This window comes from Pocillopora damicornis, chromosome 10 (genome assembly GCF_964200805.1).
Source record: "Pocillopora damicornis chromosome 10, jaPocDami1.2, whole genome shotgun sequence".
NCBI classification, from domain to species: domain Eukaryota; kingdom Metazoa; phylum Cnidaria; class Anthozoa; order Scleractinia; family Pocilloporidae; genus Pocillopora; species Pocillopora damicornis.
Window position 1 is genome coordinate 13,862,066 of NC_142679.1, and position 27,880 is coordinate 13,889,945.

A 27,880-nucleotide genomic window follows, 5' to 3' on the forward strand; every position below is an offset into this window, starting at 1 on the left:
TGGGATCGTGATGTAATAAACCATAATTAAAAAGAAATAACATCTGATGCACACATGGGTAGGTTTTTGAAAAACCTACATTTTTGTGAAAATGCAAATATTTTACAACTTAAGATCCTATCTGATCAATGCATGAAGCAATAATAATAATAATAATAATAATAATAATAATAATAATAATAATAATAAGTATTGTAACAAGAGATTACAAACTCTTGGTAATAGTAATCATGATTTGATTAATTAACAATATCAATAAGCAAAAAACGTCCCATGACGCACTAGCTCTGGCAGCGGACGTTGGAAAAGTCATGTTCGTGATCAAGTTTAACTTTTGAGTCATTTTGAAGAAGCTCCCTAAACTAACTGCGGTACAGCATTCGTTCAGCGAGAGATTTCACAGAAATGCACCCCTATATAGAATGAGTAATTTTTTGGTGTTCGATTCTCAAGTTGGGATGACAAGCATAAGATGTGACATAATTGTATGAAGGTTATGCAACAAGAGGCTTCCCCAAAACGTAAGAGTCTACACGATGTCTCTAATCACCTACACCATGGTTATTTACCACAATTGCAATGACACAATGAGTTTGAAGGAAAAGGATATAAAATTTTAATCAATAATCTTCAAAAATAGTGTGGCGTACCCTTCCTTCGTACCGTCTCCGGGTGTATTGCCGCGGAATCGAAAACTTTACTGTTTCGCTGTCGAGAGGAGATTCGATGATCCGCGGTAAATTTATCTGTCAAGTGTTAGGCATGGGTTCTAGGCCTACTCGCACCAGATCCCGACGGGAAGCTAACGATAGCATCCAGGGTTGTGCGAGTGTTGTACATTGTACTAAAGCGCCATGTACTCTGGTTTCAGTGTTATAACTTGTTTGGCATTTCTCCAGAGCCTTCTCAAACTGGAACTATTTGCCCTTGCTTGTACTGAAAACTTTGAATGTGATCAAAAAAACTCGTCGGCAGGGATCATTTGTTGTTCAAGTGCTTGCAAACCATGGTGGAATTGTCCCGATGCTTGCATCTCGGACGATACTTGCAATGGTGGAAAGATTTGTTATCGTAATCGCTGTGAGAATCCGGATATCCCTTTTCCAGCGTTTTGTAGCTATAATACAGACTGTCCTGAAGATGAAGAATGCGAATCTGGTCAATGCAAGCCAGCTCCGCGACCCGTTACTCCTGAAAATTCAGAGAATGTTCAAGTAAGCTTTCATTTTGATCAACGCATATTCGTCATAGTTGGAACCGTTTTCGGTGTCTTGATCTTTGTTGTCGCTGTTAGTTATGGTTCGTATCGCTGTTACAAAAAACGTAGGAGACAAAGATTTTCCCGAGGAGTTTATTCTGCGTCTACCCAGGTGGGCCATGGTGTAAATTTATTTTCACCTTCACGTAACGGAGTTGAAACGTTTGCGTTGAACAGAACCAGTCCGACATTAAATCCAATTATTGGCTTTTCTCGTCCTCAAATACCGCCTCCTGCTTATGATGCAGTCACGCTTGACAGTAGTTTGGACGTGGAATCTTCATCACCGCCACCTTATGATGATCTAGTCGATGGAAGTGCTGCGAGAGTTTGCGACGAAGAACAGGTAAATCTTAAGATCTGTTCAGCAATTCTCCGTTAGAACCGCTGTGCATTTCTTCTTAATCTAAGAAAGAAAATTTTTAGTTATGTAAATGGGTCTACGAAGGTAATTTGGTATTATCAACTGAGTTGATTGCGTAAATTGGTCACCATTAAGAGTTTCAAAGCTACTCTCACGCCGATGTAGCACCGCAGTTTCTTTAGAAACTTACTTCTTTATTAATGAAATATAGTGTGCCCGATATATTTGTTTATTTGTATCCCCCTATGTGCAGGGAATTTGATATTATTGTAATTAATATACATAAAAATTTCTCCTTTCTGGTTGAAAGAAATGTAGTTTCTAGGCAACACAAAGATGTTGTACAGAAGATAGTTGATTCATTGTATAAAAGGCAACAAACTATTTAGCTGGGTTTAAAACGTTTTTTTGCACTTTCAAAACTAAAAAATCGTTAAGAATATTTTTGCTTTGGTTAGATATAGAAGGCACAATGATATATGCAGGGTTTAAATGATTATTTTTATATGTTAATTATTGAAAGCTATCTCAAAAATTCATGGGTAAATTATTAGTAACTGATCTCATGACTTGGTGGATAATATGTGTTGATTTGTTTATTTGAAATGTGCAATAGTTTTACCTATGACCTTTTTGGTTACTCTTGGAATTGAAAGAGTTGAAGTGCACAAGACAATCCTATCAGCTACTTTGATGTAGATCTACAGTGTTTACCATTAACTCCCAAGATTTGATTGTTAATTGTCCCCTCTAGCTGCTACACATTTCCTTGATAATTTTTACAAGAATTTGGTGTTTGATCAAGGTAATATCTTCTACCTGATGAGTTTGAGTATTCTCAATACCTGTTTGCTGGATAATGCATAGATATTATAGGGAGATGTGACATGTTAATCACTTCTGAGAGGTAAAGGGTTAACCAAATTCTCTTTCAACTAATTCACAAGGAAATGTGAAGCAATAAAAGGGAAGAATTACTCTTTAGATATTGTGTGATTTTATAATTTATTTAGTTTTCTTGGGTTGAAATTAAGATCAACTGTTTTCTTTATAGGTATAGCAACTCTGCATCAAGCTTTGGGAAAAGTTTTTGTAAGACAACATCATCTTCTGAAGATTCTTATTTTTACAACTCCACTTCTGTGGATACTATACAGATCTACTTCCTCAAATTATCTGTTCAGTTATTTTTAATTCTTAAACATGTATGTTACCTTTCTTTTTAGCAGCATATGATGTTGAACCTTTGAAATTTGGCTTTTGAGATGAAATTACTGATTTCTTCACTTCTACATAATTTTGCAAAGCTTTTATAAGTTTCTGATATTTATTTATTTAGCTTGGGAGGCTGAGGTGTTGTACACTGAGTGTTGGAGATATTGGATAGAAATCTGTTTCACTATTAAGTTTCCATTAATTTTGATCCTCCTTTGATACTTCAAAAAGCTTTATTTAAAATACAGAAGAAAATCTCAACACTGATTGTGTTCAGAATATGTGCTTTTCAGGGTAAATGATTGTAAAATAATTTAACATATCATTTTCACTCTTATAGTTGAATGAGAGGGGCATTGGGGCTTATTAAAATCTGCAAAACTGTGGAAAAAAATCATCCAAAACCAAAAAGCGAAAAAAAAAATTTGATCAAAACTGAAAACTGCATGCAAAACTGTCAAAACCAATACATTTTCACTTCCCAATTATTAAAACCCTGATGGATCTGATACAATGGTGACAAGTGGAGCATACAGAGTTAGCTATACTAATTTCATTGCAGGATTTATGAATGCCATGGACTTGGCATTTGTATCTTCTAGTATCTGTTTAAATTAACAGCTGCTCTATTGAGAACCTCGAGCATGGTCTCTATGGACTCAGCAGCTGGAAATGGAGCCTAGTTAAATTAAGGAAATTTGCACAAAAGTCCTCTATAGGATTGCAATTTTGCAGTTGCTAAAAGCTATAGCTGCTCTGGAAAGTTTCATAGAAAATCCCTAATCTAACATTTCCATTTGTGAAGTAAGACCTGAAAGTTTGGAGATTCTATAGGAATGTTGAATCAATCAGTCATATGTGGCCTGTAACTTGGTTACTAACTTCGAGGTGGCGTTGATAAAGAAACTCTGGCAATATTCCGTGCATAGCTGTATCCTATTGTGTGTACCCTTACCCTCCACTCCCCCTCACCTTGGGGGAGGGAGTGGGTATGGCTACATGTAGACTACCTAGGGATCCCTGCGATATTTTAATTGGTTTGTCATGCATTCCTCTTGTTAACATTTGCATTTAACAGCAATTTGAGATCAGTGGAGGCGTGTAATTGCCGCTCAGATCGAAGAGAAACTGTTACCCAAACTGTTAACCAAAAATTCCAATGCCCCCCTCTTGAACCAAGTTAAGTGTCATACCAGAAAACCTGTCTGAATTTGCATTAATGTACATGTCAGTACTGAGATTAATTTTCTAAATCTGCTTCACATTTAATGAGCATATTGTAAAATTTTCCCAAATGTTTACCAAATGAATACAATTAAGCTTATTTTCTTCTTCTTGATTTTATATTGTTGATTACATTTAAGTGTATGTTAGGATTTGATGACACCTCTGACAAAGAGATTTAGATGTAAATCATTGAGTAAAGAAAATAATAATTTATCTAATGGAGAACAACTGGTCTGATTCAACCAAACCTTATTTTATGGCATATAAAAAGAATACAGTGGAACTCTGGGACCAACAGGATTTAGGTTTATGTTAAATCAGAAACAGTATTACCTTTACTGAGTAGAGAATATCGTAATTATTTTTATTTTCCAACTGCATTAAGTTGAGTACAAATAACGCACTACTCATGTACAAATACCTCGTGATTTTGTAGGGTTATTTGGACAGTTTAACAGGTTGGCTATGCTTGAATTAATTGTTTCTAAGGAATGCATGTGATGAAAGCAGTTGAATGAAAAACAACTTCTAGACAATTTGGTGTTCAGTATTCCTGAATGTTTTATCCAGGAGGTTTATTAAAATACGCCACAACTCAAAGGAAATGTAAAAAATGTCTTACAAGTAAATAGGGGGTAATTGCTGAAAGATATTTAAATTTCTGATGTAACGAATTTTTTGGTTTTACTTTTTAGAATACTAAAGATATTTTATAATTATCCAAAGATTTGATGACAGAAATACTGTGAGTAACTTATTCTCTTTTACTTTTGAGCTTTTTAGGAGGATTCTGTTGACAAAAATTCCCTTTTACTTGCTAGTGTTTAGGAATGTACAGAAACGTTGCAAAAGTAACCCACAAGTCCTGTTCACAAAGTAAACTTAGACTTAAATTGTGTCAGTGTGCTTAATGTAGTGACACAGTTGAATTATGTTCTTTAACCCTTTAACTCCAATGAGCGACCAAGACAGAATTTCTCCTAACAATATCAATACAATATCATGCTGAAAAGTGATGAAAATGAGGAAAAATATCAATTAGGGAATTATAAATTGATCCAATACCAAATTCTCCAAACTAACATCACAAGAACTTTAAGCAGACAGTGAGGAGAATTACTAATGAGATCTTGGGAGTTAAAGAGTTAAGTGAGCTCATGATGTTGTGAAGTATAATTGTATCTAATATGATACTACTTATGACCAGAAGTCTAACTTGATTTGTTCAGTTCCACTTGGCTTTAACCCTTAAAATCTTGATTAGAAACTTATTTGTTCCAGAGAATATCCTTACTCATCCCCAGGTCCTTTAGTGGTGATTTTGGGTTTAGGTGGCCTCTCTCACCTTGCCACCAATGCCCATTCCTCATAACCCTTTAAGTCCCACTAGTGACCCAGACAGAATTTCTCCTCACACTGTAAGTACAATATCAAGCAGACAAGTGATGAGAATGAAGAAAAATATCAATTAGGGGATTATTGGTTGTTCCAATTCCAAATTCTCCAAACTAACATCACCAGAATTGTATTGCAGACAGTAAGGAGAATTACTAATGAGATCTTGGGGAGTTCAAGGGTTAAGATGATGAACTGAATTAAACATGCACTTTGATTGGTTCTTTCTTATGATCTATTGGGGGACAGATGTACGGATGATGTCACCATTGACAGCATTTTTAATTTTTTTTATCATATCCAACCAACAGCAATTGATCACAGAAGAGATCAAAATGTTGTTAGGATAATTCCATCAATGACACACAGTAGTGTCTTGTGTGCCACTATTTTTTCTTTTAACTTGGCACATTTTTATGTCATTTGTGATATATATTATAGAACAGTTGCACTGCAAAATCGAATCCAATTTTTAAAGTGAATTCCAACTTTTTATTTCCTTGAGGGAAATCTTCTTGAATGAAACAAATTTGGGTCAAATGATTACTGGAAATATATGAAAATTGTATATGTGCACTGTGGTCAAGAAATGAGATATAAGCGATCCTCACAGCTATGAACACTACTGAACTAGTAGTTGAAATGAGACCTGAAAAAAAATAGCTGCGAGGATCGCTTATATCTTTTCTTCACCACAGTGCACTTATATGATTTTCATCAATTTCCAGTAATTACTCACCACTTGGAAGGTTTATTTGAATCCAACATTATGAACAGCTCCCAGTTGGCTTGTTAGCTTAGTTGGTAGAGCGCTGCACTGGTATTGCAGAGGTCATGGTTCAAATCCTGTATGGCCTAAAATTTTTTCAGGTCTCATTTCAACTACTAGTTCAGTAGTGTTCATAGCTGCAAGGATTGCTTATATCTCATTGGGTCAACTAGTTGAAAAATATTCGTTCTACTGCAAAAAATTTTTTGATTTACACAGAAAGGGAGGAATAATAAAATATATTTATAATTGCCTCTACTTTGGATAGTGTGGCTTTTTTCACATTATCTTTCTCTTTTCCTTGGGAGTGAAATAGTATTCTTTGATGATAAGAATGACAAACACTTAATTTTGTATGTTCCAAATGGCACTAAACACGGAATTAGAAAATCAAAGTAGCTGACATTGTTTTAAATTTTTGTGCAAATTGTGCCACTTGCCTCCAATAGTTGCAATCATAAGTACTTATTTTTTTACTGTGAGCTCTGTAGTCTGACCTTTGAGCCTTATGCAACTGTTTCTATATCTGAATTTTTTCCTATGATAACTCTTTGTATCCAGTTCCCACAATGCTGAAATAATTGAGGTTAGGTTCCCCTAAAACCTACTTGTAGGATTCAGTGTAAGATTCATTGAAGGTCCAATTGTTCTGATTTCTTGGTAATGATAATTGCTCTTTTCCAAGAGTTTTTTAATACACCATTGAGATTCTTTTTGTGGGAATTATTTGATGTTGAATTGAAAAATTTGTTCATTAGATTGCTTTAGATACTGATGAAATAGATCACAAAAGAAAGGCAGTTTGATTCAGATACCTTGTGAAGCTTGTTCTTGGGTGGCCTTGTCATTGTTGTCTTCTCCTATCTTGTTTGCAGAGAGTGCGACATGTTAGCCCTCATGCACTTTACTGATAGCCAGCTCTGAGGGTAGCTGCATTATACACCTCACTCCTTAACCTCCATCCACGCTGTGGCTTTCTCTTCTTCTCTGATTTTCTTCTGCATGTGATCCTGAGTATACCCACATCCATTCTGGTGTCTATGTTTATGTTGCAATTGTTGTTTTTTCCTTTGTTTCCCCCTGTGGAGTTGCCGCTGTTGCAATTTATTCAGTTGCTCAAAAGAATAATCAGGTTGTTTCTTGTCAAGCTACTGATTTGCATTAAACTAAATATTTTGTTGTAGCCTAAAGTATAGAGGAGCAGGTTTGAAAGTTGTTACTTTTGCGTACAAAGTTGGTGTGTAAAGGACATTGAACGTTCATCTGTATGGATGCAGATGAGCTTAGATCACGCAACAAAAATTAACTGGTGTCAAATAGACGGTTACCCGCCGGTCACTTCGCCGACACCTTTGGTCAACTCGCCGACACAAGCTTTTTGTTACCCGGTTTTTTTAAATTAAAGTCGACCTCGTGGTAGGGTAATAAAGGTAAAGCAAGGAGTTTCTTGTGAGAGTTCTTGTAAAACAATGTATTGGTATCACTTAATCGTATCAGGGCATCATCAATGTGATCATCAATACTAGAACGAAAATAAAACTGAGAACAACCTTTTTGCAATCCTTCTCTTTTCTTACTGACATTAACATGAGTACGAGTGGAACCTATTTTTTCCCCTTTTTTTCGTGTTTTAAAATATAAGAGAATTAATACTGGCATCATTTTTTTTCTAATTATACTTTCACTGAAGTTAAAGAACTATGTTTTCACTTGCTTTTTGTTCGAAGAAGTCATTTACTTAACGCTGACTGTATCTGAATTTCGGATTGAGCTCTTTCAGCCTAACTCTAGTGACCATGATTGTCGATGAGTTGTCTAATGGCGTCGGCGAGTTGACATATTGGTGAAGGGACTGGGTACCAAATAAACAGACGATAGGATCTAAGAAGATTCTCAGACAAGGGATATTGTTTGAAGAAACCAAAATCAAAGTAACTCCATCGGCCAATTTTATCAGAATCATTAGCGAATGAGACTTAAAGTAGAGACAAGCTAACTACTTGAAAGGCGGGAAAACGCGGGGTGACCGAGTCGCGATCGGTTTAAGTTAGACATCGGCTTGGTTGGGATGATGGCGGGAGTTTACTAGACCAATCGCATGGCAGATTATACAAAATCAATGACGACACTCCTTGCTTGCTTTCATTGTAAATTCTCAGGACTAACAGAGAATTTATCGTCGTCAGTTAGAAGAATTGGCTTTCAGATCGTGAGAGCCAGAATGGTTTCAGAATAAGCCTTTTTGACTTGTGTGGATGGTGCCATTCGGCACATTGACTTTTGTTTTATACTTTTCCCCTTTGTGTTGTATCAGGAGTCTCATTTCTAGCTTATTAATGAGGGTGTTTTGTCGATTTAATGTCTGGAAGTTGTAAGCAAGTCATGCACACCTTAACAATTTTCCTTGCAGTCAAGGTTCAAGACCTTACTTAGTTCCTTAAAATAAGAAGGGGTAAGTCATAAATTCACTCAAGGATTTGGCGAGATTAGTCGAACATTTGCGGCTTTCAAACAAATCTCTACAAAAAATTGCGTTATCTAAGGATAGTTTTGAGTAAAGAGGTCAAATCGCCGGCATTCTCTTCCAATTTTTTTTTTCCGGTGGAAACCTTGACGTGTGAGTATCTAACTGTCAACAAACCAATCAAATTACTGTACAGAGTTCGTTCTGTAACACTAAGTCGATAGGAAGCTGCTTCATTTCTCTCTTGCGTTCTTATATTTTGCGTGCGTGTTTTCAGAAAATCCATGACGACTTCAACACGGACAAAGTGTGTAAGATAGAAGCTGTGTAGTAAAACCTGTTTGGATGCGGTCGAAGAAACTATATACAATTACATACAATTACAACCTGGCCAAGTACCTATGTCATCTTTTAACGCCTCACGTTCCAACTGATTACTGTGCCACTGACACTTTCACTTTTGTACAGGAAATCCAATCTTTATCCATGTATAGTAAGTTTATGGTTTCTTTTGATGTTGAAAGTCTCTTTACCAACATACCACTTGAGGAGTGTATTGACTTAGCAGTCAATTACATTTCTGAGGGTAATCCCGACGTTAAGTTAAACAAATCTGAACTTAGAAGCCTTTTCACCACAGCTACCGCCCAGACTCATTTCATATTTAATGGTTCTTTTTATGATCAAATAGATGGCGTAGCCATGCGGTCTCCCCTTGCTCCGATCTTAGCTAATCTTTTTATGGGACATCACGAAAAACTCTGGTTGAAAAATTTTAATGGCTCTACAATTTTATTTTATCGCCGGTATGTGGATGATACTTTTTGCTTATTTAACTCAGATCGAGATGCCACTATATTTTTCGACCATATCAACTCTGAGCACCTTAACATCAAGTTCACTATGGAAAAGCAGGTTAATCACAAATTACCCTTTTTAGGTGTCCTGATTGACAATCATGACCTCAATTCCTCTCTAACTAGGGTTTACCGCAGGAAAACTTTCACTGGGTTACTAACTAATTATTTCAGCTTCACCTCGTACTGTTACGAAGTGGGTCTCATTAAGACACTCGTTGCTAGGGCTTAAAAAATTAATAACACCTGGTTAGGGTTTCACGAGGACATTAACAAACTTACTGATGTTCTGAAAAATAATCTTCTCCCTGCTCATGTAATCGAGAAGATTATAAACCGTTACATCACTGGGACCCAAAACAATCACCTTCCCCAGGGTTCCCTTACTATCACTTCACCTACGTTCTACTTTAAGCTACCCTACATAGGCCACTTTTCTGCTATCACTCAAAAAAAGATCCGCCATTTTATTAAGCGCTATTGCAATGACTTGGACATCAAATTGGTTTTCTCTTCCTCCAACGTCGGTAACTTGTTTGGTGTGAAAGACCATGTCCCTGACGAGCTCCGTTCACGTGTGGTTTACAAGTTTGTACGTGCTGCTGTAATGCCTGTTACGTCGGAGAAACCTGCCGGCATTTTTCCACACTTGTTAGAGAGCACTTAGTCAGTGACAGGGCCTCTCACATTTTCAGGCATTTGAAAGATCCTCGGCATTGTCGCGCTTTATGTTCAGCAGCTAACTTCCATGTTTTAGATCACGCCTCTACCGGTTTTCAGCATAAGATAAAAGAGGCTATTCATATTCAAAGAGAACAACCATCTTTAAATCAACAATTACACCATGTAAATCTAAAACTATCTTTTTAACTTTCACACTTTCATGCTTTACCTCTCTTCTTGTTGTCACTATTCATCATAATTAGCATTGTTCTACTTACCATATAATTCAACTTCCAACGCTTTGTACAGTAGTTAACTGAAGATGACAGAAGTTTCTGTCGAAACATGTTTTACAAACTCAAAAGTTTTGTCGCTTTCTTGAAATATGATAATACAGTTTGTAACTGTAGATCTCGATTCGACAAATTTGTTTATTTTAATCGCCCTCGTACGCATGGTGTTCGTGATCTTGAGCCCAGCAAAATACTAAAGACAAGAATTACACGTATTTTGAAGAAATCCAGGAAAGTAAGACGTTTACTTAGAACCTACATCAGAAAAAGCATACAGAAGTCTTCCCGAATGCATCTTTTTACAAATTAAGCTCGTAAAAAAATATATGCACATGGAATCAGACGTGAGAATAAAAGAACAACGAAATATCCCTCTTCTGCTGTCAGGAGAAAATATTCAAAGTCTAAAAAACACAGAAAACTGAAAATGCAAAACCAATATCCACATGTACTAAAAAGTCCAAAGCCAAAGCAGTCGAATGATGGAGGTCTAAATCAGAACCAAATGTTCATAAAAATCTGAATCACAGGGTAGATCATTTTAAGTCCAATCTATCTGGGGATATAGAAACAAACCCTGGTCCTGTTATTAATTCTACTAAAACAATTCAAGCTCCTTACAGTCAAGACAACGTGGTAATGTTTGGATTAAATGCTGGTACATAGTTTGTAGCTATGTCACTTGTTTCCCCCATATATAACAAGAGGAATGGTGTTGTATCCTCAGTGGACTTGGTTAATATCATGAACACTGGAAATGAATTGTATTCTGGTCTATCTTGTCTATCCAGGCAATCCTATTTATTGTTAACAGAAGTACCTGAAATGATAATAGTGTTCAATATTAATTATCAGCTTCAATATAGTCCAAGCTAGACTGGTACTATACATGGTACCTGTGAAGTACAAGATTTCAATTATTGTGTCACATTTGCTAATGCTATGCAGGCTTTGCCAGGACAAAATTATAATTCCCTTCTTTTAACAATCCTTAGTACTACAGCAGGTTTTTACTGTAATGGTGATGGTAAGTTTAAGACATTTGATTCTCATGGTAGAGATTCATATGGTATGCCCCATCCTTAAGGAACTTGTGTAGTGTTAGAAGTTAACACCTTAAATGAGCTGATAAACTATTTCAAGGTCTTTATCAGGATCCAAATGATTTATTTGAACTCAAAGGTGTACATATTAATGAAAGACAATGTGATATGACAGATATTTCTGATCAACAGTTGTCAGCTGTCCCCCTTAAAGCAAATCATGCAGATGCAGAAATTATAACCATTCATATTCCCTTGTTATGCTGTTGTGCCACATCTTTTTATAGCATTTGTTTTTCCATCATCAAATATTGTGGGTATTGGAATTCACAGACTCTAGGTAGAATCACTGACCATGCAAACAAGTTTTACATAAAAAAACTCAATGGTGATAGCCATCCACTGACTATAAACAATTTCTCAAGGACACTTCAATTATATGAGAAAAAAAGGAATACTATGCTGTACATCTCTCGGTAGCAAATTTTTGCTTCAGAAGCTAATCACAGATAATACTAAGGATAATACTGGGTTTTTAATGTGGATTTCAAATTATTGCTTCAGCTGTATTTTTCAGCACAATAATATAAGAAAAAAGTAAATGTGTTAAGTACTATCATAAGATTCAGTCCTAGTGGCACACTTGATAAATTTGAAAAAATGAATGACATAGATTTTCTTATTCAGTCATTAGTGGATATTGTAAAAAACAATTCCAGAGTAAAGATGTAGAATATTGTAACGAATTTCTATGTTGTTCAACTAATTTGTCAAACGCTGGAAGACAAAGAGTAATGGCAAGACATAAGTCTCATAGTCAGAAAGAACTATATGCAAAAAGGAAAAAAGAAACCTATGCACAAATGGAAACTGCCATGAAAAAAAAAGTTTTGTCTGATAAAGCAATATGGTACGAGTCACTGGATCTTGTAGAAAAAGAAAAGCTCTTATCTCACAGAGCTGCATGATATAAATCACTGAATCCCAAAGGAAAAGAAAAGCTTTTGTCCAAATCAGCAGATTGGTATAAATCACTTGGTTCTGCAGAAAAACGAAATCTTTTGTCTAGCAGAGCAATTTGGTATAAATCACTGGATACTGCTCAAAAACAAAAGAGAGCAGAATGGTTTAACTCGCTCAATTCTGCACAAAAACAAAAAATAGCAGAATGGTATAAGTCGTTGAATCCTTAAGAAAAAGAAAAACTTTTGTCTGGCAGAGCAGAATGGTATAAAACACTGGATCGTGCAGACAAAGATAAGATTATATCACAAGTCCAAGCTAGTAAGGAAGCCCATGGAAACTCAGTTCAAAGAGATTTAGTATACTAGTCCTACACCCGTAGTATCACTACACCTGATCCCAAGGATCCAGTACCATCCAGGTATCCCAGTTACCCTGCTCACAGGGTCTAGTTGTTTTCATAACGGTTTGGGTGATATTTAAAAGTAAAAGTCGGTCTTCCTAAAGCGAAGACATTGTTCACTGAAGGGAATGTTATGTAGATAAGGGATGCTTATTTACTGGTCTTTTTTATTTCGATATCTTGTACCATTTCTCTTGATTTAGAGCACAATTCCATTTTGTCCTTGTAGCCTAACGTAAACAAACGAACTGAATACATTTTGATACATGGATCACAGACGCGGCGATTCCACTCCGCATTTCCGCCATCAAAGGAAATGATCACGTAATCATCGTCGACTTCTTCAACAGTGCACGCACGCCAAACTCCTTCTTCATCGACTGCTTCAGCTTTGAAGCCAACAGTTTGTGGAAGTGCCATCACGTTTTTGGTCAACAGTGCGCTTAGCTCCTACGATCAAAACAGGTTTGCGATCGATAAAGTTGATGAATCTGCAATCAGTCGCTAGGATACTAAGTGTTGTCCAGTTTCCTTCAGTAATTCTAGCGCCTTATTGCGCATATGTTGATTAAAACCGGAATTTTTAAGGAATAATACAATTTTTCCGTGTTGAAATCGGGTGTCGAACGCTCTTTCCTAAAATGTGGTCGCTTGTGCTTGGTTTGGCCTTGATCTTTTCCTTTTCTTGTGTCCACTCAAAGCAATGCCTATACTATAGTGATTGCTCTGGGGATGAAGAATGCTGCATAGTTTCCAACACTTGTACTCCCCGTGATAAGTGTGTCATTTGCTATTATGACGCTGAATGTTCCACAGGGAAGAAGTGCTTGAAGCAATCGGGTCTTTATGCTGGTCTTTGCGTGGATGCAGTGGACATGACTACCGAATCACTGTCCTTCACTGTGCCTGATCCTGATACAGAAACGATTCAGCCGCAGGTAACGGATGATGTAACATGTACTTATGACACTGATTGCTCAAAAGGCGAAGACTGCGACGACGGAAGTTGCAGCTCTTCGGTACCTGACGACAGTTCAAGCGACAGCGACGGTTTGGACATTGGGTACATTTTCTTGATAATTATACTCGTTTTTGTGAAGATTTTGCTTTGGGCGGCCTGTCTGAGAATGAGATACAAAAGACGAGTGTATCAGCGAATGGCCATCGTTGCACCAACAAGGCAGACAACAACCACTGTAAACACAACAACAGCAGCAATTATTAATCACCCGTATGTTTCATTGCCACCTTGTGCTGCACTACAACCAGGATATGCCTATTCGTATCCTGATGTAATTGGAGGAGCAGAAGCTTCTCCTTTACCGCCCGGCGCGCCACCACCTTACAGTTCCCTGGGATTAGAGGGAAAAGGAAATATTGAGTCTAAAGAGGAGGTGCGGCAAGAAATTGCCGTTTCTAATTTCGTCGAAGGAGTCGTTTCTCGCATGCAATGTGCACCTACACCGGAGTACAATTTTCATATGGTTTTTGGACGACAAGGAAATGAAAACAATACAGCGTTTGAGCAACCGAGAGCAAGTCGCGACAAGGAGCAGTAACTCGCGCCGGATTTATCACAGTTGAATAACTCGCTTATAATATTCTTATGTAGACCGTTAATTTGTGATGCAGCCTTTTCTTTATTTCTGTCACGGATTGTAGAGTAGTAGAAGGACATTCCCGTTAATGTTACTGACTTATAGTTACCTTAGAAACCTATCGATATTGTTGAAGAACGGTGCATCAGAAGACTGGAATCTATCATTTATGTTATCACTCGGATATGCGTATACGTTTCAGCGTTCTGGTGATCTTTGTTAAGGAATGCTTATTGGGTCGTGTTTGGTCTTACTTTCTCACATATACCTACTATCGAAACTCATAGCTACCTTGGAAAACCTGCTATTTGCTTACAGCATTACAAATTGCGAGACCCGTGGGTGACCACAATCGCCATACACATATAAGTGATTTCTGTATGTCGGGTGGGTTCAGAAAAATGCTATGGTCATATGGTCATATCACATCGCAGCTATAGTTTCCGCATATACATGCTGCAATCAACTCTAGGCGTTTTTTTCGTTGAGAATTATGCATGGTCCTCTTCGATCGGTTTCGAAACAATGGACGCGTTAGAAATTAGAAAATTCGTTTTTGAGTTTCCGATTTGAAATTCTTGAATCACTTTCGTTCACGTGCTCAATACAATAGCGATTCAAGAGCAGAATTTTTCAGTAAGTTATACGTCGAGACTCAAGAGAGAGGTATGCAATCGCAAGAAATTTCCCTCGTTGCCACTGTTTAGTGACTGGAAGATAAATAATGAACCCGGTCGTAAATGACCACGAGGTAAATAGTTTTTTAAAAATAAGATCTTAACCATCATCGAGGCCAATAGTAAAATAGATAAGATTATTGAATATACTTAATATAACTGCTTGATCTAGCCTAATAATGGATATTACAAGGAGAGTCATTCACTCCTCGAAGTTACGAGGTTAAGGGATTTTCTAAGTGACTTGGTGCTGTTTCAATTTCATACAAACCACATGTAGAAATGATTATTTGCTTTCACTGCAAGCTTATCACTTTTGCGGTGGATTTTGCGCAGCTTGTCTGTCGTGTTTTGTTTAATCTTTTGATAAAATTTCTTACCATCATAATATTTATTTATTATATATTGCACCTTGACAGTGCAGTATCCATAATCTTTATCTAATAATGAGATTAAATAATTGCTGTAATGTCCTAACATTGACCTCAGAATGTTAGGCAAACCCAAATGTTCTTTTTGTAAAATCTACTGGTTTGGTTGTACTAACTGGTTAGTGTAGCCAACCATATCAATGGATATGTAATTTATAACTAAAAGGTTTTCTTTGAATTTTAAATTTACCTGCTTATACGACTTAAAAAGATAGAAGAGGCCGAGAAAAGGGAGAGTTCTGAATCGACCTCTGGACGAATCAGAATGAACATGGACATTGTAAAAGAGCGATTCTTTTTCTGTATCCGGATGTATCAATTGGAGTAACCTATGATTGGAGTGGCAAGTTCACAGGTTGCAATCTTTCATGAAATTTTAATCTTTAACCTTTTTTTTGTTGTTGTGATTTTTAGTACTTTATTTACTTCCACCAATAATTTCGGGTCAAGTTTGCTTTAAAAATTTAATTCCATCCACAGAAAGCAACAAGTTGATGCGAAACCTTTGAAAAATATCCCTCTACATTGCTTCAAGAACAAGTTTCATCGCCACGCGTGATCATGGCATAATCATACAAATTGATTAAACATTCATTATACAAATTAATTATATATTGATTACACAAATTGATCGATAGGGATGGTTCAATAACCCATAAATGGTTATTTCCTGTTCTTCTCTATTGACATACCTTTGGTCGGGTCGAGTATTGATCCTCCTATCAAAATAAGGGGAATGTTTTTCAATTTTCTCAGGGAACAAAACCTTTTTTAAATTCGCGAGCTCCTTGGTATGTTGGTATGATCAGACCCTACCGAAAATTATTTTGAGGTTTTGTTCGGCATGAAGCCTTTAAATTTCGGTTTGCTTTAATCAATGTTGTAAATTTGAGATTTACGACAGCATTCTGTATGTAAATAAGCTTAATGTTCAATTTTGACATGTCCTCCGTGCATTTATACCAAAATATAAGTTTTCATTAGGACGAGCAAATAAGGGCGAAACTGCAACTACCATCACACAAGTCATTTGTTTAAAGGCAACCCGGAAATTCTTGTTATGATCTTACCGTTATCTACGCAAAAGGGGGTTCTACCCGTGTACTGTTTTCTGCAGCTTAATCCTATAATTCACTGGAACTCAAACGGCAGGGAAATAAAGACTGCCGACTATCAGAGGCAATTGCCGCTTAGTGATGTCGACAAACTCAAATTTATACGTTGTGGTCTAATGACTGTCTCTCATCAATTGATGTGATTGTTTCGTTTTATCTGCAGGGATGTTGTTAACGAGTGCTAACACATTGCCTGAGGTGATCCATGCTTATGCTTGTCTTACACATTTAAAAACACATTGAATAAACTTTTTTTGATGTAGTTTCTTGGTGCGAAACCGATCCTAATACCTAGATTTAGTGCACGTAAGTTTGACCCTCAGAAGTGATTATACATTCTCCCCTTAATATCCATACATTATCCAGCAAACAGGTAATGAGAATAGTCAAACTTATCAAGGAGAAGTTGTTATCATTATCGAACACCAACGTCTCATAACTAACTTAAAAGGAACGTCCAATTTTATCATAATGCATAAATTATGATCTTGGAAACAGATGAAGCAATATGGTCCCATGTGCTTGGAACGTAAGGAGAGAGAGGTTTCGAATCCCACTTTCAAGAAATCATTGAATGATAATTTCATGACAAAACAAAAAATTTCACTTCCCGGTCATTTGCATGCAAGTAGGTGGACACAGACGTTCTGATTGACGGAATGTTAAAGATGTTTCTACGGCAACTATGTCATAAATCATTGCAACGAACCAATCATAGTAATCCTTGGACAAGGCCATGTTTAGGTAATCCGGACGGAGCCAACTGCCTTTTCTTTCGTAACATCTTGTAGACCTGTCGGAATCATTTTTCCTTTGAGACATCTCGTCATGACTGGTTTGTGTTGGGTTTTGTTTGGCTATGCCTTGATCTGCTTAATCACCAACGTTTACTCACAAGCGGATCCTTTTGATGATACAGATGATAAAGACACAGAGTCTTCAGGCAGTGGAACACTCTCTGTGATCATTCTCTTTGTCGTTATCGCGAAATTTATTTTTTGTTGTGGGTGCTGGAGGTTGAGTTACGGAAGATACCGTCAACAACGGAGGATAGTGACGCTTACTGTGGCGCAAACGGAACAGACAGATATGCGCCAAAATACAGCTTCACCACGTGCTATTTGCGACGATGAAATGCAACCAAGGAATGCCTATTCTAATGCTATGGTAGTCGATGTGGGTGATGTTACTCCTCATTTGCCATTTGATACTCCGCCGCCCTACCGCTCTCCGACATTTGAGCAAAGCAAAACTGTCAATCAAAAACCAGCCAATGTGGCTGAAATGCAAACAGGAAGTTTCACTTCAAATCCGCGCCACTGGGTTTCCTTCAAAGAAGAAGATGCGTCTGTTCTTCCAGCTATAGCTGGTGCACAACCCGAAGGTTCAGAGAAGCCTAGAAAATACTGAGGGAATAAAGGCAACCAGTGAGAAAAAGCCGCCAACGAGTTATGTCGAAGAAGTTTTCATGATGCACACCGGATGTGATATGGTTCAATGACTGATTTTGAATCTATGCATTTATATCACTTTTGTGTTTTATCCGATTGTTGTAGCTCTTGTAGTTTTTACCTTTATTACGGTATTCCTAACCCATTGACTTCTTAAATAGTAGAAAAAATAAGGAGAAACCTTAAATAATGATGTAAGATCGTATAGAAACTGAATTTTTATTCATTGCCCTTTAGCTCCTAAGAGTGACTAACATATAATTTTTCCTTACAGTGTTAAATCAAACATTAATGTTACAAAAATTATTAGCATGAGGCGTCATTACACTTTGTCCAAGTGCCTTCATTGCTGCTGTAGTGATCCAAAGATCGTCTCACGACTCACATTTTTCGACGTTCCCCCAGCTTAGACCTCGTGAACTGTTATTGGGTATTTTACCAGTGTCTGTTCAAAATATTGCAGTCACAAGCTCGCACTGTAAGCCGGCAACGTCTGCCGGAGGTGAGGGCTCAGGTTAGTTACCATTTCACCCACAGTGGACTTCAACTAGGAAATTATACCCCACACTGAGAATGTAACTCTGTTCAGTTGAGCCGCTTTACTTGGATTGAATAGATGGTAACCGGTCAAGTCGCTCGAGAGTCATCTCGCCCGAAACTTGACTCAGGATTCCTGAAATTTTAGTTATGTCGCCCGAAAAAAAGAGACAAGTCGCTCGAAGAAACAAATACTAAAAAAACATCAGAATTTCAGTGTACGTTTGAGTAACAATTCTAAAAGCGTTGTTCGTTTCTAGCGACAAAGGAAAGCGTTGTTCGTTTCTAACATCAAAATGAAGTGTTTTTGGTTGGTATGTACTCGTTTCTTACTCACGGACACTACGAAAGCTTGAGAAACTCTCTCTTGGTTTCTAACAATACCATGAAGACTTTGACTACACAGAAATCGATCGTATGGTCGGAATTAAAATATGTTTGAGTTACGATTCTAAAAGCTTTGTTCGTTTCTAACAACAAAGGGAAGCGTTGTTCGTTTCTAACAACAAAGGGAAGCGTTGTTCGTTTCTAACAACAAAGGGAAGCGTTGTTCGTTTCTAACAACAAAGGGAAGCGTTGTTCGTTTCTAACAACAAAATGAAGCGTTGACCTTTTACCGACTTGTCCAACGCGACAATCGACATTCGTTTACCAGGTTTTTTCATCTGTTATTGTTAAGAAAGGCATAAAGAGTCACAACACAACTTTACTTGTATGTTACTCTGTATCCGTGCATTTTTTGTTGTAGAAACGAACAACGCTTCCCTTCATGGTATTGTTAGAAACCAAGATAAAGTTTCTCAAACTTACGAAACGTCCGTGAGTAAGACTGAAACGATTATATACCAAACAAACAACGCTTCATTTTGTTGTTAGAAACGAAACAACGTTTCCCTATGTTGAAAGGAACGAAAAACGCTTTCAGAATCTTCATAGTGTTGTCGGAAACAAAGAGTGCTTTAGTGATAAAAATTTCTCAACTTTATTGCCTATTTGCAGTCTGAAATTCTGATGTTTTTAGTATTTGTTTCTTCGGGCGACTTGACTTTTTTTTTCCGGCCTCATAACTAAAATTTCGGGCAACATGACTCAGATTTCGGGCGACATGACTTCGGGCGAGATGACTGTCGGGCGCCTTGACTGTAAACCGATCAGATATAAAAGCCGCATACAAGAATTCTCGTGATCTTTGTTCAAAGTTCTCATATATACCTACTACCGAAAACAATATGGTGAATGGTTATCAATATCCTCGGGGAACAAAACCTTTTTAAATTCACAAGCTTCTTGGTATGTAGGTATGATCAGACCTTTCCGAAAATTATTTTGAGGCTTTTTTCGGCATAAAGATTACGGGAAGCATGCTCATGATCGTCGCTGTTTGTCTGACAGTTGGTCCTGGGTTGTGGTTCCTGAGGTGGATCTGTGGCGGACTTTATTGAGAACTGTGGGGTGCGAGGTACATCAAACTGTCATAAAGACGAGCAAATATGGGCAAAACTGCAAGTACTATCCGCACAAGTCATTTTAATGAAATGCAACCAGGAAATTGTAATAATCTTACCGTTGTCCAGGGAAAAGGGGGTCATTTTGTTGAAATGCAACCAGGAGATAATTGTAATCATCCTACTGTTGTCTACGAAAAAGGGGATTCTACCCGTGTACCGTTTCCTGCAGCTCTATCCTACAATTCACTGGAATTCAAACGACAGGGAAATGAAGACTACAGAGTAACAATAGCAATCGCCGATTAATAATCCTGTAACTGAGGGTCTCAATGGGGTGACGACTTTTACGGCTATCAGTTAAAATTTTGGCCAATTTCCAGCTAACGGTTAACACTTTTCCATTGTTTCCACCAGACATATTTTTTACGGTTAACTTTTTTTACGACTAACGGTTAACCCCATTGAGACCCTCGTAACTGGCGTAGCACAAGGATCAAGTCGACAGTTCTTTTGTTGGTGCGGAAGCTGCACTGACTCACGAAGAGGTTTTGCTCGGCGATGGTAGGGATGAGCTGGTCTAGGAGCACCTTTTCCAGAATCTTGTCCGCTATGGAGAGGAGGGTGATGTCTCTGTAGTTGGAGCAGTCGGATTTGTCTCCTTTATTCTTGTAGAGGGAGACAATCACTGCATCTCCGAGGTCCTGTGCTACCTTTTCACTCTCCCAGTAGGAAGTGAATAGCGTAGTGAGTCGTGCAATGACAGTGACTCCATCAGCTACATACACCTCTCCCGGGATTCTATCAATGCCTGGAACTATGCCTGGCTGCAGCTTGACAACGGCCGCCTAGATTTCTGCCTCTGTTGGTGGGTTGTCTAGTTCTAGCTTGACGTCCTGCTGAGGACCTTCTCAATGGAGGCCTCCTGGACGGAGCATCTGTCACTAAAGAGACTAGAGTAGTGCTCTGTCCAGCGATGGAGGATGGAGACCCTATCAGTCTGTAGTGCGGAGCCATCAGACGAGCGTAGAGGAGCCTGGACCTCGTGTGTTGACAGCACGCAAAGCTTCGTAGAAGGCCTTGGAGTTTCCGATGTTGGAGTAGAACTGTGTCTTTTCAGCCAGATCGAGCTACCATTTGTTCTGAATCTCCCTGAGTCTTGACTATATATAACTGCACGTTATATGCTGTCTTAGTAGCGTGGTCATCCGGCCTAGAGAGGAACTTTGTATGACAGGAGCGTTTTGCCTGGAGAAGCTTTTGGATTTCGGCATCGTTCTCGTCAAACCAGTCTTTGTGCTTCCTCGTGGAGAGGCCGCCTACTTTCTCCGCAGCTTTCTGGAGAATGGTTTTCAGCTGCTACAAATGGTGCTTTGGATCTGTTTCCCAGACTGGCAGTTCCTTCTTTTCTTGTCTGGTCTGAAGCTCCTCTTCAAACTCACTTTTCCTCGCCTGGTGCCTGTTGGTGTCAAGCTTCTTCACCTGTACCCCTCTTTTCCTCACTGCAGGCTTGATATTGAGTCGGACTTTGGTCCGGCACAGTTTGTGGTCTGTGTTGCAGTCGGCACTGGACATAACTCTGGTATGTAAAGCGTCACACGGGTCCTTTTGGCGCACGAGGGCGTAGTCCAAGAGGTGCTAGTGTTTGGAGCGTGGGTACACGTAAGTTTGAGCATTAGTACACGTAAGTCTGACTCTCAGAAGTCATTAACATATACATTCTCCCACTAATATCCATACATTATCCAGCGAAAAGGTATTGAGAATAGTCAAACTTATCAAGGAGAAGTTGTTATCGTTATTTAAAACCAACTTCATAGAACTAACGTAAAAGGTACGCCGAATTTATCATAATGCATAAATTATGATCTTGTAGTTGTTTTAAGAATGTATTGGGCGGGAACGGCTATTAAGTTCTACTTCTGAATCAACAAGCGTGATTGCGATGCGATTTTGCATATTCATGAGAGTTTGATCAAAGCACTGTTAGGGCGTAATCTTAAACTAAGAAAGAGTTGCTTGAAACACTTACAAATGCACAAGGCACACTATGGCCTGCCACTGTGCTATCCACAGCCTTAGAACGATTTGATGGAAACAGAGGGAACATTATGGTCCGATGTGCTTGAAACGTGAGGAGGGAGAGGTTTCGAATCCCACTTTCAGAAGATCATTGAATGATAATTTCATAACAAAACAAAAACTTCCACTTCCGGATTCATTTGCATGCTGGTAGGTGGACACAGACGTTCTGATTGACGGTACGTGAAAGATGTTTCTACGGTAACTGTGTCATAAATCATCACAACGAACCAATCATAATAATCCAAGGACAAGGCCATGCTTCGGTAATCTGGGCGCAGCCAACTGATTTTTCTTTCGTAACATCTTGTTGACCCGTCGGCATCGTTCTTTCACTGAGAGATCTCGTCATGACTTATTTGTGTTGGGTTTTGATTGGCTTTGCATTGATCTGCTTAATCACCAACGTTTGCTCACAAGAGTGCAGCGACGATTTTCAGTGTGAAAAAGGAGAAGTATGCTGTAAAGACCAGTTTGACAAGGGAGTCTGTTTAGCATCTATACCTTGTCCTCAGAGGTGCAAAGATGACTCCGATTGTCCCTATGGAAAGACATGCTCCACTCACCTGAGTGACGGCAAGAGTTTATGCTGGGAAACCACAGACGCCACGGACGCCTATCAACCTGAGCCGTTTACCTCAACAGGGGTTGATTTTCCCACCGATATTGAGCCCGTAACTTATGAATGGGATGGTCCTTACCATGATACAGATGATGCGGACACAGAGTCTTCGGGCAGTGGAGCACTCTATGTGATCATAGTCTTCGCCGTTATAGCGAAATGTCTTCTTTGTTGTGGGTGCTGGAGGTTGAGATACCAAAGATCCTTTCAACAACGGAGGATGGTGACGCTCATTGTGGCTCATACGGAACAGACTGAAGCGCGTCCAAATATAGCTTCACCAGGTGCTACTTCCGAAAATGAAATGCAACCAGGGAATGCTTATTCTAATGCTGCGGTAGTCGATGTGAGTGATGTTGCTCCTCTTTTGCCATTCGATGCTCCGCCACCTTACAGCCCACCGACATTTGAGAAAAGCAAAAATGTCAATGAAGAACCGGCCAACGTGGTCGAAATGCAAACAGGAAGTTCCACTCCAAATCCGCGCTGCTGGGCTCCCTTCAAAGAGGAAGAAGTGTCTCTTCTCCCAACTATTGCTGGTACACAACCCGAAGGTGCAGAGGAGTTTAAGCAACACTGAGGAATGAAGACAACCAGTAAGAAAAAACGGCCGACGAGTTATGTCGAAGAAGTTTTCATGATGCACACCGGATGTGATATGGTTCAATGACTCTTTTTGAAACCATGCATTGATATCACTTTTGTGTTTTGTCCGATTATTGTAGCTCTTGTGTTATTTATCTTTATTACGGTATTCTCAACCCATTAACAAAATTTACGACAATAAATTCAAGTTAATCTTTGCCATAACTTGTGGATTGTCCGATCCTCGTGATGTGGTAGTGCTCCTTGAGACCTACAATAGATCAGCATGTGTAGAAAGTTCATATCAGAAATAAAACCAACGGCTTTCATGCAAAAATATCTTGCATATGAAATGATGTGTGAAGCTCATAGTGTTTGTTAACACGTTCGACAAACGCAGAAATTATCATATTTACTCATATTCGCTCGAACGAGGATATTTACATGAGGCGTCATGACGGAATGGTTTTCAATATTCTCGGAGAAGACCTTTTTTTTTTAATTCACGAGCTCCTTTGTATGTAGGTATGATTAGACTCTACCGAAAATCATTCCGAGGCTTTGATAGGCATAAAACCTTTATATTTCGGTTTCTTTAACCAATATTGAAACTTTGAGTTTTACGACAACATCCTGTATGTAAATAACTTAATGTCTCGAAAGATGCAATGATTCGCCTTTATTGCGAGTTTCAAAGGATTCTGTTATGACCAGCATCTGTTGGCTTAGGCTCAGCTTTGCCTTGGTCTATGAATGTTGTGCCGCGTAGCACTGGGAACACAAATGGTGAAACAGAGAATTAACTCTGAAGTGTAAATTAAAGTGCTATTTAAACCCATGAATAACCCACAGGGCGTTACGACCATATGTACCCTTACTTTCTCTTCGCCGCGATTCACCATCCTAAATCGTCCCCGACTTTCTCTGTGCGACCTCGTAGCTCAGTCGGCAGAGTAACGATAGATCTAATCCGGAGGTCGTGGGTTCGATTCCCACCGAGGTCAAAAGATTTTTTCTTTGCCTCGTGTGGTTCCCTGTTTCCCTTTATTAGGGCTAACGCCCTGTGGGTTATTCATGGGTTTAAATAGCACTTTAATTTACACTTCAGAGTTAATTCTCTGTTTCACCATTTGCCTTGGTCTAGTTCTTCAGCAGTATCAATAGACAAGCATGCCGTTACGATGGGTAGTGTGAAGGCAGGAATTTTGCTGCAGAACCTGGTTTGACGAAGGTGTCTGTGTTGAGTCTTTCCGGAGAAAAGAGATATAAAGGCTTTAGGCTAGATTACGGTAAGCATGCTCATGATCATCGCTGTTTATTTGAAAGTTAGTCCTGGGTTGTGGTTCCTGAGGTGGATCTGTGATAGACTTTATTGACAAATGTGGAGTGCGAGGCACATCAAACTGTTATGAAGAGGAGCAAATAAGGGCGAACCCCGACCCAGGACCAACCCAGTTGGTTCTGGGTTGTGGTTTCTGAGGTGGATCTGTGACAGACTTTCTCGACAACTGTAGAGTGCGAGGCGCATCAAACCTTCATTAAGACGAGCAAATAAGGGCGAAACTGCAACTACCATCCGCACAAGTTATTTTGTTGAAATGCAACCAGGAAATATGAAATGCAACCAAGAAAAGGGGGTTCTACCCGTGTACCGTTTTCTGCAGCTCTATCCTATAATTCACTGAAATTCAAATGACAAGGAAAAGAAGACTTTCCACTAACAGCAGCAATCGCCGCTTAGTGATGTCGACTAATTCAAATGTATACGTTGTGCGTTGTGGTTTAATAACTGTATTGCATTAATTGATGTGACTGTCTCGTTTTATCCGGATGTTGTTAACGAGTGCTAATACATTTCCTGTAGTGATCCTTGCTTATGTTTGTCTTACAGATTTAAAAACACATTGAATAACTGAACTTTTTTTTTTTGCGAAGTAGTTTTTTTGGTGCGAAACCGATCCTAATGCCTAAATTGAGTGCACGTAAGTTTGACCCTCAGAAATGATTAATTCATACATTCTCCCATTAATATCCATACATTATCCAGCAAACAGGTAATGAGAATAGTCAAACTTATCAAGGAGAAGTTATTATCGTTATCTAACACCAACTTCTCATAAATAACTTGAAGGAACGTCATATTTATCATAATGCATAAATTATGATCTTGCAGTTGTTGTAGACCGCTTTGATCCTGAAAATTAAGTTCTACCTCTGAATCAACAAGCGTTGATTGCTATACGATTTTGCATATTCATGAGAGTTTGATCAATAATCATAAACTAAGAAAGAGTTACTTTTAGAGCATACAAATGCATGAGACACACTATGGCCTGCCTCTGTGCTCTCCTTAGCCTTGTAAGGATTTGATGGTCTGCACTCTTCATTCTGCAATCTGCATTTTGTACTAACAGGTATCCGTGGCAGTTATTCGTACAACACAAACAATCGACTGCAAAATACCTGTGTGTGAGTTAATTCGACGTCTTCGTTCTTTTCTGCGTTAATACTCTTTTCTTTTGTAAAAATGTAGACATCACTTACAACGTTTCAATTAATCCACCCACACAAAGAAATAACTCTTGCATGCATAGCATGCCTATGTTTGTCCCATGTACTTGAAACGTCAAGAGAGAGAGAGGTTTGGAATCCCAAGTTATCAAAAACTGATAATTTTATGACAAAAAAAAAAACTTTCACCTCAGGGTTCATTTGACATACTGGTAGGTGGACATAGACGTTCTGATTGACGGAATGTTAGAGATGTTTCTCCGGCAACTATGTCGTAAATCATCTGACGAACCAATCATGGATATCCTAAGAGGAGGCTAAGGTTTGGTAATGCAGACAGAGCCAGTTGCTTTTTCTTTCGTTACATCTTGTAGATCTGTCGACATCGTTTTTCCAGAGATCTCGTCATGACTTGTTTGTGTTGGGTTGTGTTTAGCTTTGTCTTGATCTGCTTGATCACCAACGTTTTCTCACAAGAATGCAGCTACGATTTTCAGTGTGAAGAAGGAAAGGTGTGCTGCAAAGTCCACCAGTTGGACGAGGGATTCTGTTTAGAATCTACAGATTTAACATACGAGTATTGTCGTCAGCGGTGCAAAGATGACTCCGATTGTCCCTATGGGAAGACATGCTCCACTCCCCTAGGTGACAGCAAGAGCTTCTGCTGGGAAACGGACGCCACAGACGCCACAGACACCACGGATACCACGGACACCTATCAACCTGAGCCATTTACCTCGCCGGAGGTTGATTTGCCCACCATTCCCGATGTTAAGCCAGTAACTTATGAATTGGATGGTCCTTACTATGATACAAATGATGCAGACACAGAGTCTTCAGGCAGTGGAACACTCTATCTGCTCTTAGTCTTTGCCGTTATAGCGAAATTTCTTCTTTGTTTTGGGTGCTGGAGGGTGAAATACGCAAGATACTTTCAACAACGGAGGATGGTGACGCTCATTGTGGCTCAAACGGAACAAACGGAAGCGCGCCAAAATACTACTTCACCACATGCTACTTGCGATAATGAAATGCAACCAGGGAATGTTTATTCTAATGCTGCGGTAGTCGATGTGGGTGATGTTACTCCTCCTTTGCCATTTGATGCTCTGCCGCCCTACAACTCTTCGACATTTGAGCAAAACAAAAATGTTAATGAAGAACCAGCCAACGCGGTCGAAATGCAAACAGGAAGTTCCACTCCAAATCCGCGCCGCTGGGCTCCCTTCAAAGAGGAAGAAGTGTCTCTTCTCCCAACTATTTCTGGTACACAACCCGAAGGTGCAGAGGAGTTTAAGCAACACTGAGGAATGAAGACAACCAGTAAGAAAAAACGGCCAACTAGTTATGTCGAAGAAGTTTTCATGATGCACATCAAATGAGATACGGTTCGATGACTGTTTTTTAATCTATGCATTGATATCACTTTTGTGTTTTGTACGATTGTTGTAGCTCTTGTATTAATCACCTTTATTACGGTATTCCTAACCCATTAACTTCTTAAATAGTAGAAAAAATATAGAGAAACATAATGATGTAAAATCGCACAGAAACTGAATTTTTATCTTTAGCCCTTTAACTCCTAAAAGTGACTAGCATATAAATCTCTCCTTACAGTGTTAAATCAAACATTAATGTGACAAGAATAAAGGAAATGATCACCAACTTAAGAAGCTCTCGGTTGTTAACAAATTCTCGTTATCAGTACCGTAGAAAAAGTTTAGAGAACAGCATGGATATAATTTTCACACTGATGTGAGGGTGTATAGGGCCAAAAAAGTATTGCGTTGCATGCAAAGCTCGAGAGGTTCAATTGAAAAATAATTTCCGTCATTCTTTCCCTCCATTACTACTTCAACGGCAAACAAAAATAAAAAGTTTGGCAAAATTTACGACAATAAATTCAAGTTAA

General features: G+C 38.6%; 4 protein-coding genes, 1 long non-coding RNA gene and 2 pseudogenes across 5 annotated transcripts; 5 read left to right on the plus strand and 2 right to left on the minus strand.

The window, feature by feature from the left end:
• Positions 1 to 49: 49 nt before the first annotated feature.
• On the minus strand, positions 50 to 7,315 carry LOC149039019 (uncharacterized). Its single transcript, XR_016180491.1, has 2 exons — positions 7,044 to 7,315; positions 50 to 1,664 (listed from the first exon to the last, which is right to left on the minus strand). It is a non-coding gene; the product is annotated as an uncharacterized LOC149039019 (long non-coding RNA).
• On the plus strand, positions 805 to 4,789 carry LOC113675466 (uncharacterized). The gene is made up of 2 exons (XM_027192049.2): positions 805 to 1,604; positions 2,677 to 4,789. Exons 1-2 carry the CDS (start codon positions 855 to 857, stop codon positions 2,680 to 2,682), a joined length of 756 nt encoding a protein of 251 aa, XP_027047850.2. The 5' UTR covers positions 805 to 854; the 3' UTR covers positions 2,683 to 4,789.
• A 1,585-nt stretch (positions 7,316 to 8,900) lies between the features above and the next one.
• Positions 8,901 to 10,585, plus strand: LOC149039020 (uncharacterized; annotated as a pseudogene).
• Positions 10,586 to 11,075: 490 nt separating this feature from the next.
• LOC149039021 (uncharacterized) lies at positions 11,076 to 12,516 on the plus strand (annotated as a pseudogene).
• Positions 11,658 to 23,598, plus strand: LOC113675463 (uncharacterized). The gene is made up of 7 exons (XM_089185741.1): positions 11,658 to 14,469; positions 17,527 to 18,119; positions 18,629 to 18,700; positions 19,472 to 19,542; positions 20,844 to 20,896; positions 21,365 to 21,750; positions 22,563 to 23,598. Exons 1-7 carry the CDS (start codon positions 13,556 to 13,558, stop codon positions 23,450 to 23,452), a joined length of 2,979 nt encoding a protein of 992 aa, XP_089041867.1. The 5' UTR covers positions 11,658 to 13,555; the 3' UTR covers positions 23,453 to 23,598.
• LOC149039022 (uncharacterized) lies at positions 20,606 to 22,420 on the minus strand. Its single transcript, XM_089185142.1, has 2 exons — positions 22,201 to 22,420; positions 20,606 to 21,806 (listed from the first exon to the last, which is right to left on the minus strand). Exons 1-2 carry the CDS (start codon positions 22,276 to 22,278, stop codon positions 21,528 to 21,530), a joined length of 357 nt encoding a protein of 118 aa, XP_089041268.1. The 5' UTR covers positions 22,279 to 22,420; the 3' UTR covers positions 20,606 to 21,527.
• Positions 23,599 to 24,883: 1,285 nt separating the features above from the next.
• On the plus strand, positions 24,884 to 27,638 carry LOC149039023 (uncharacterized). The gene has a single exon (XM_089185137.1). The coding sequence runs from the start codon at positions 26,376 to 26,378 to the stop codon at positions 27,273 to 27,275; it is 900 nt and encodes a 299-aa protein (XP_089041263.1). The 5' UTR covers positions 24,884 to 26,375; the 3' UTR covers positions 27,276 to 27,638.
• Positions 27,639 to 27,880: the final 242 nt, after the last annotated feature.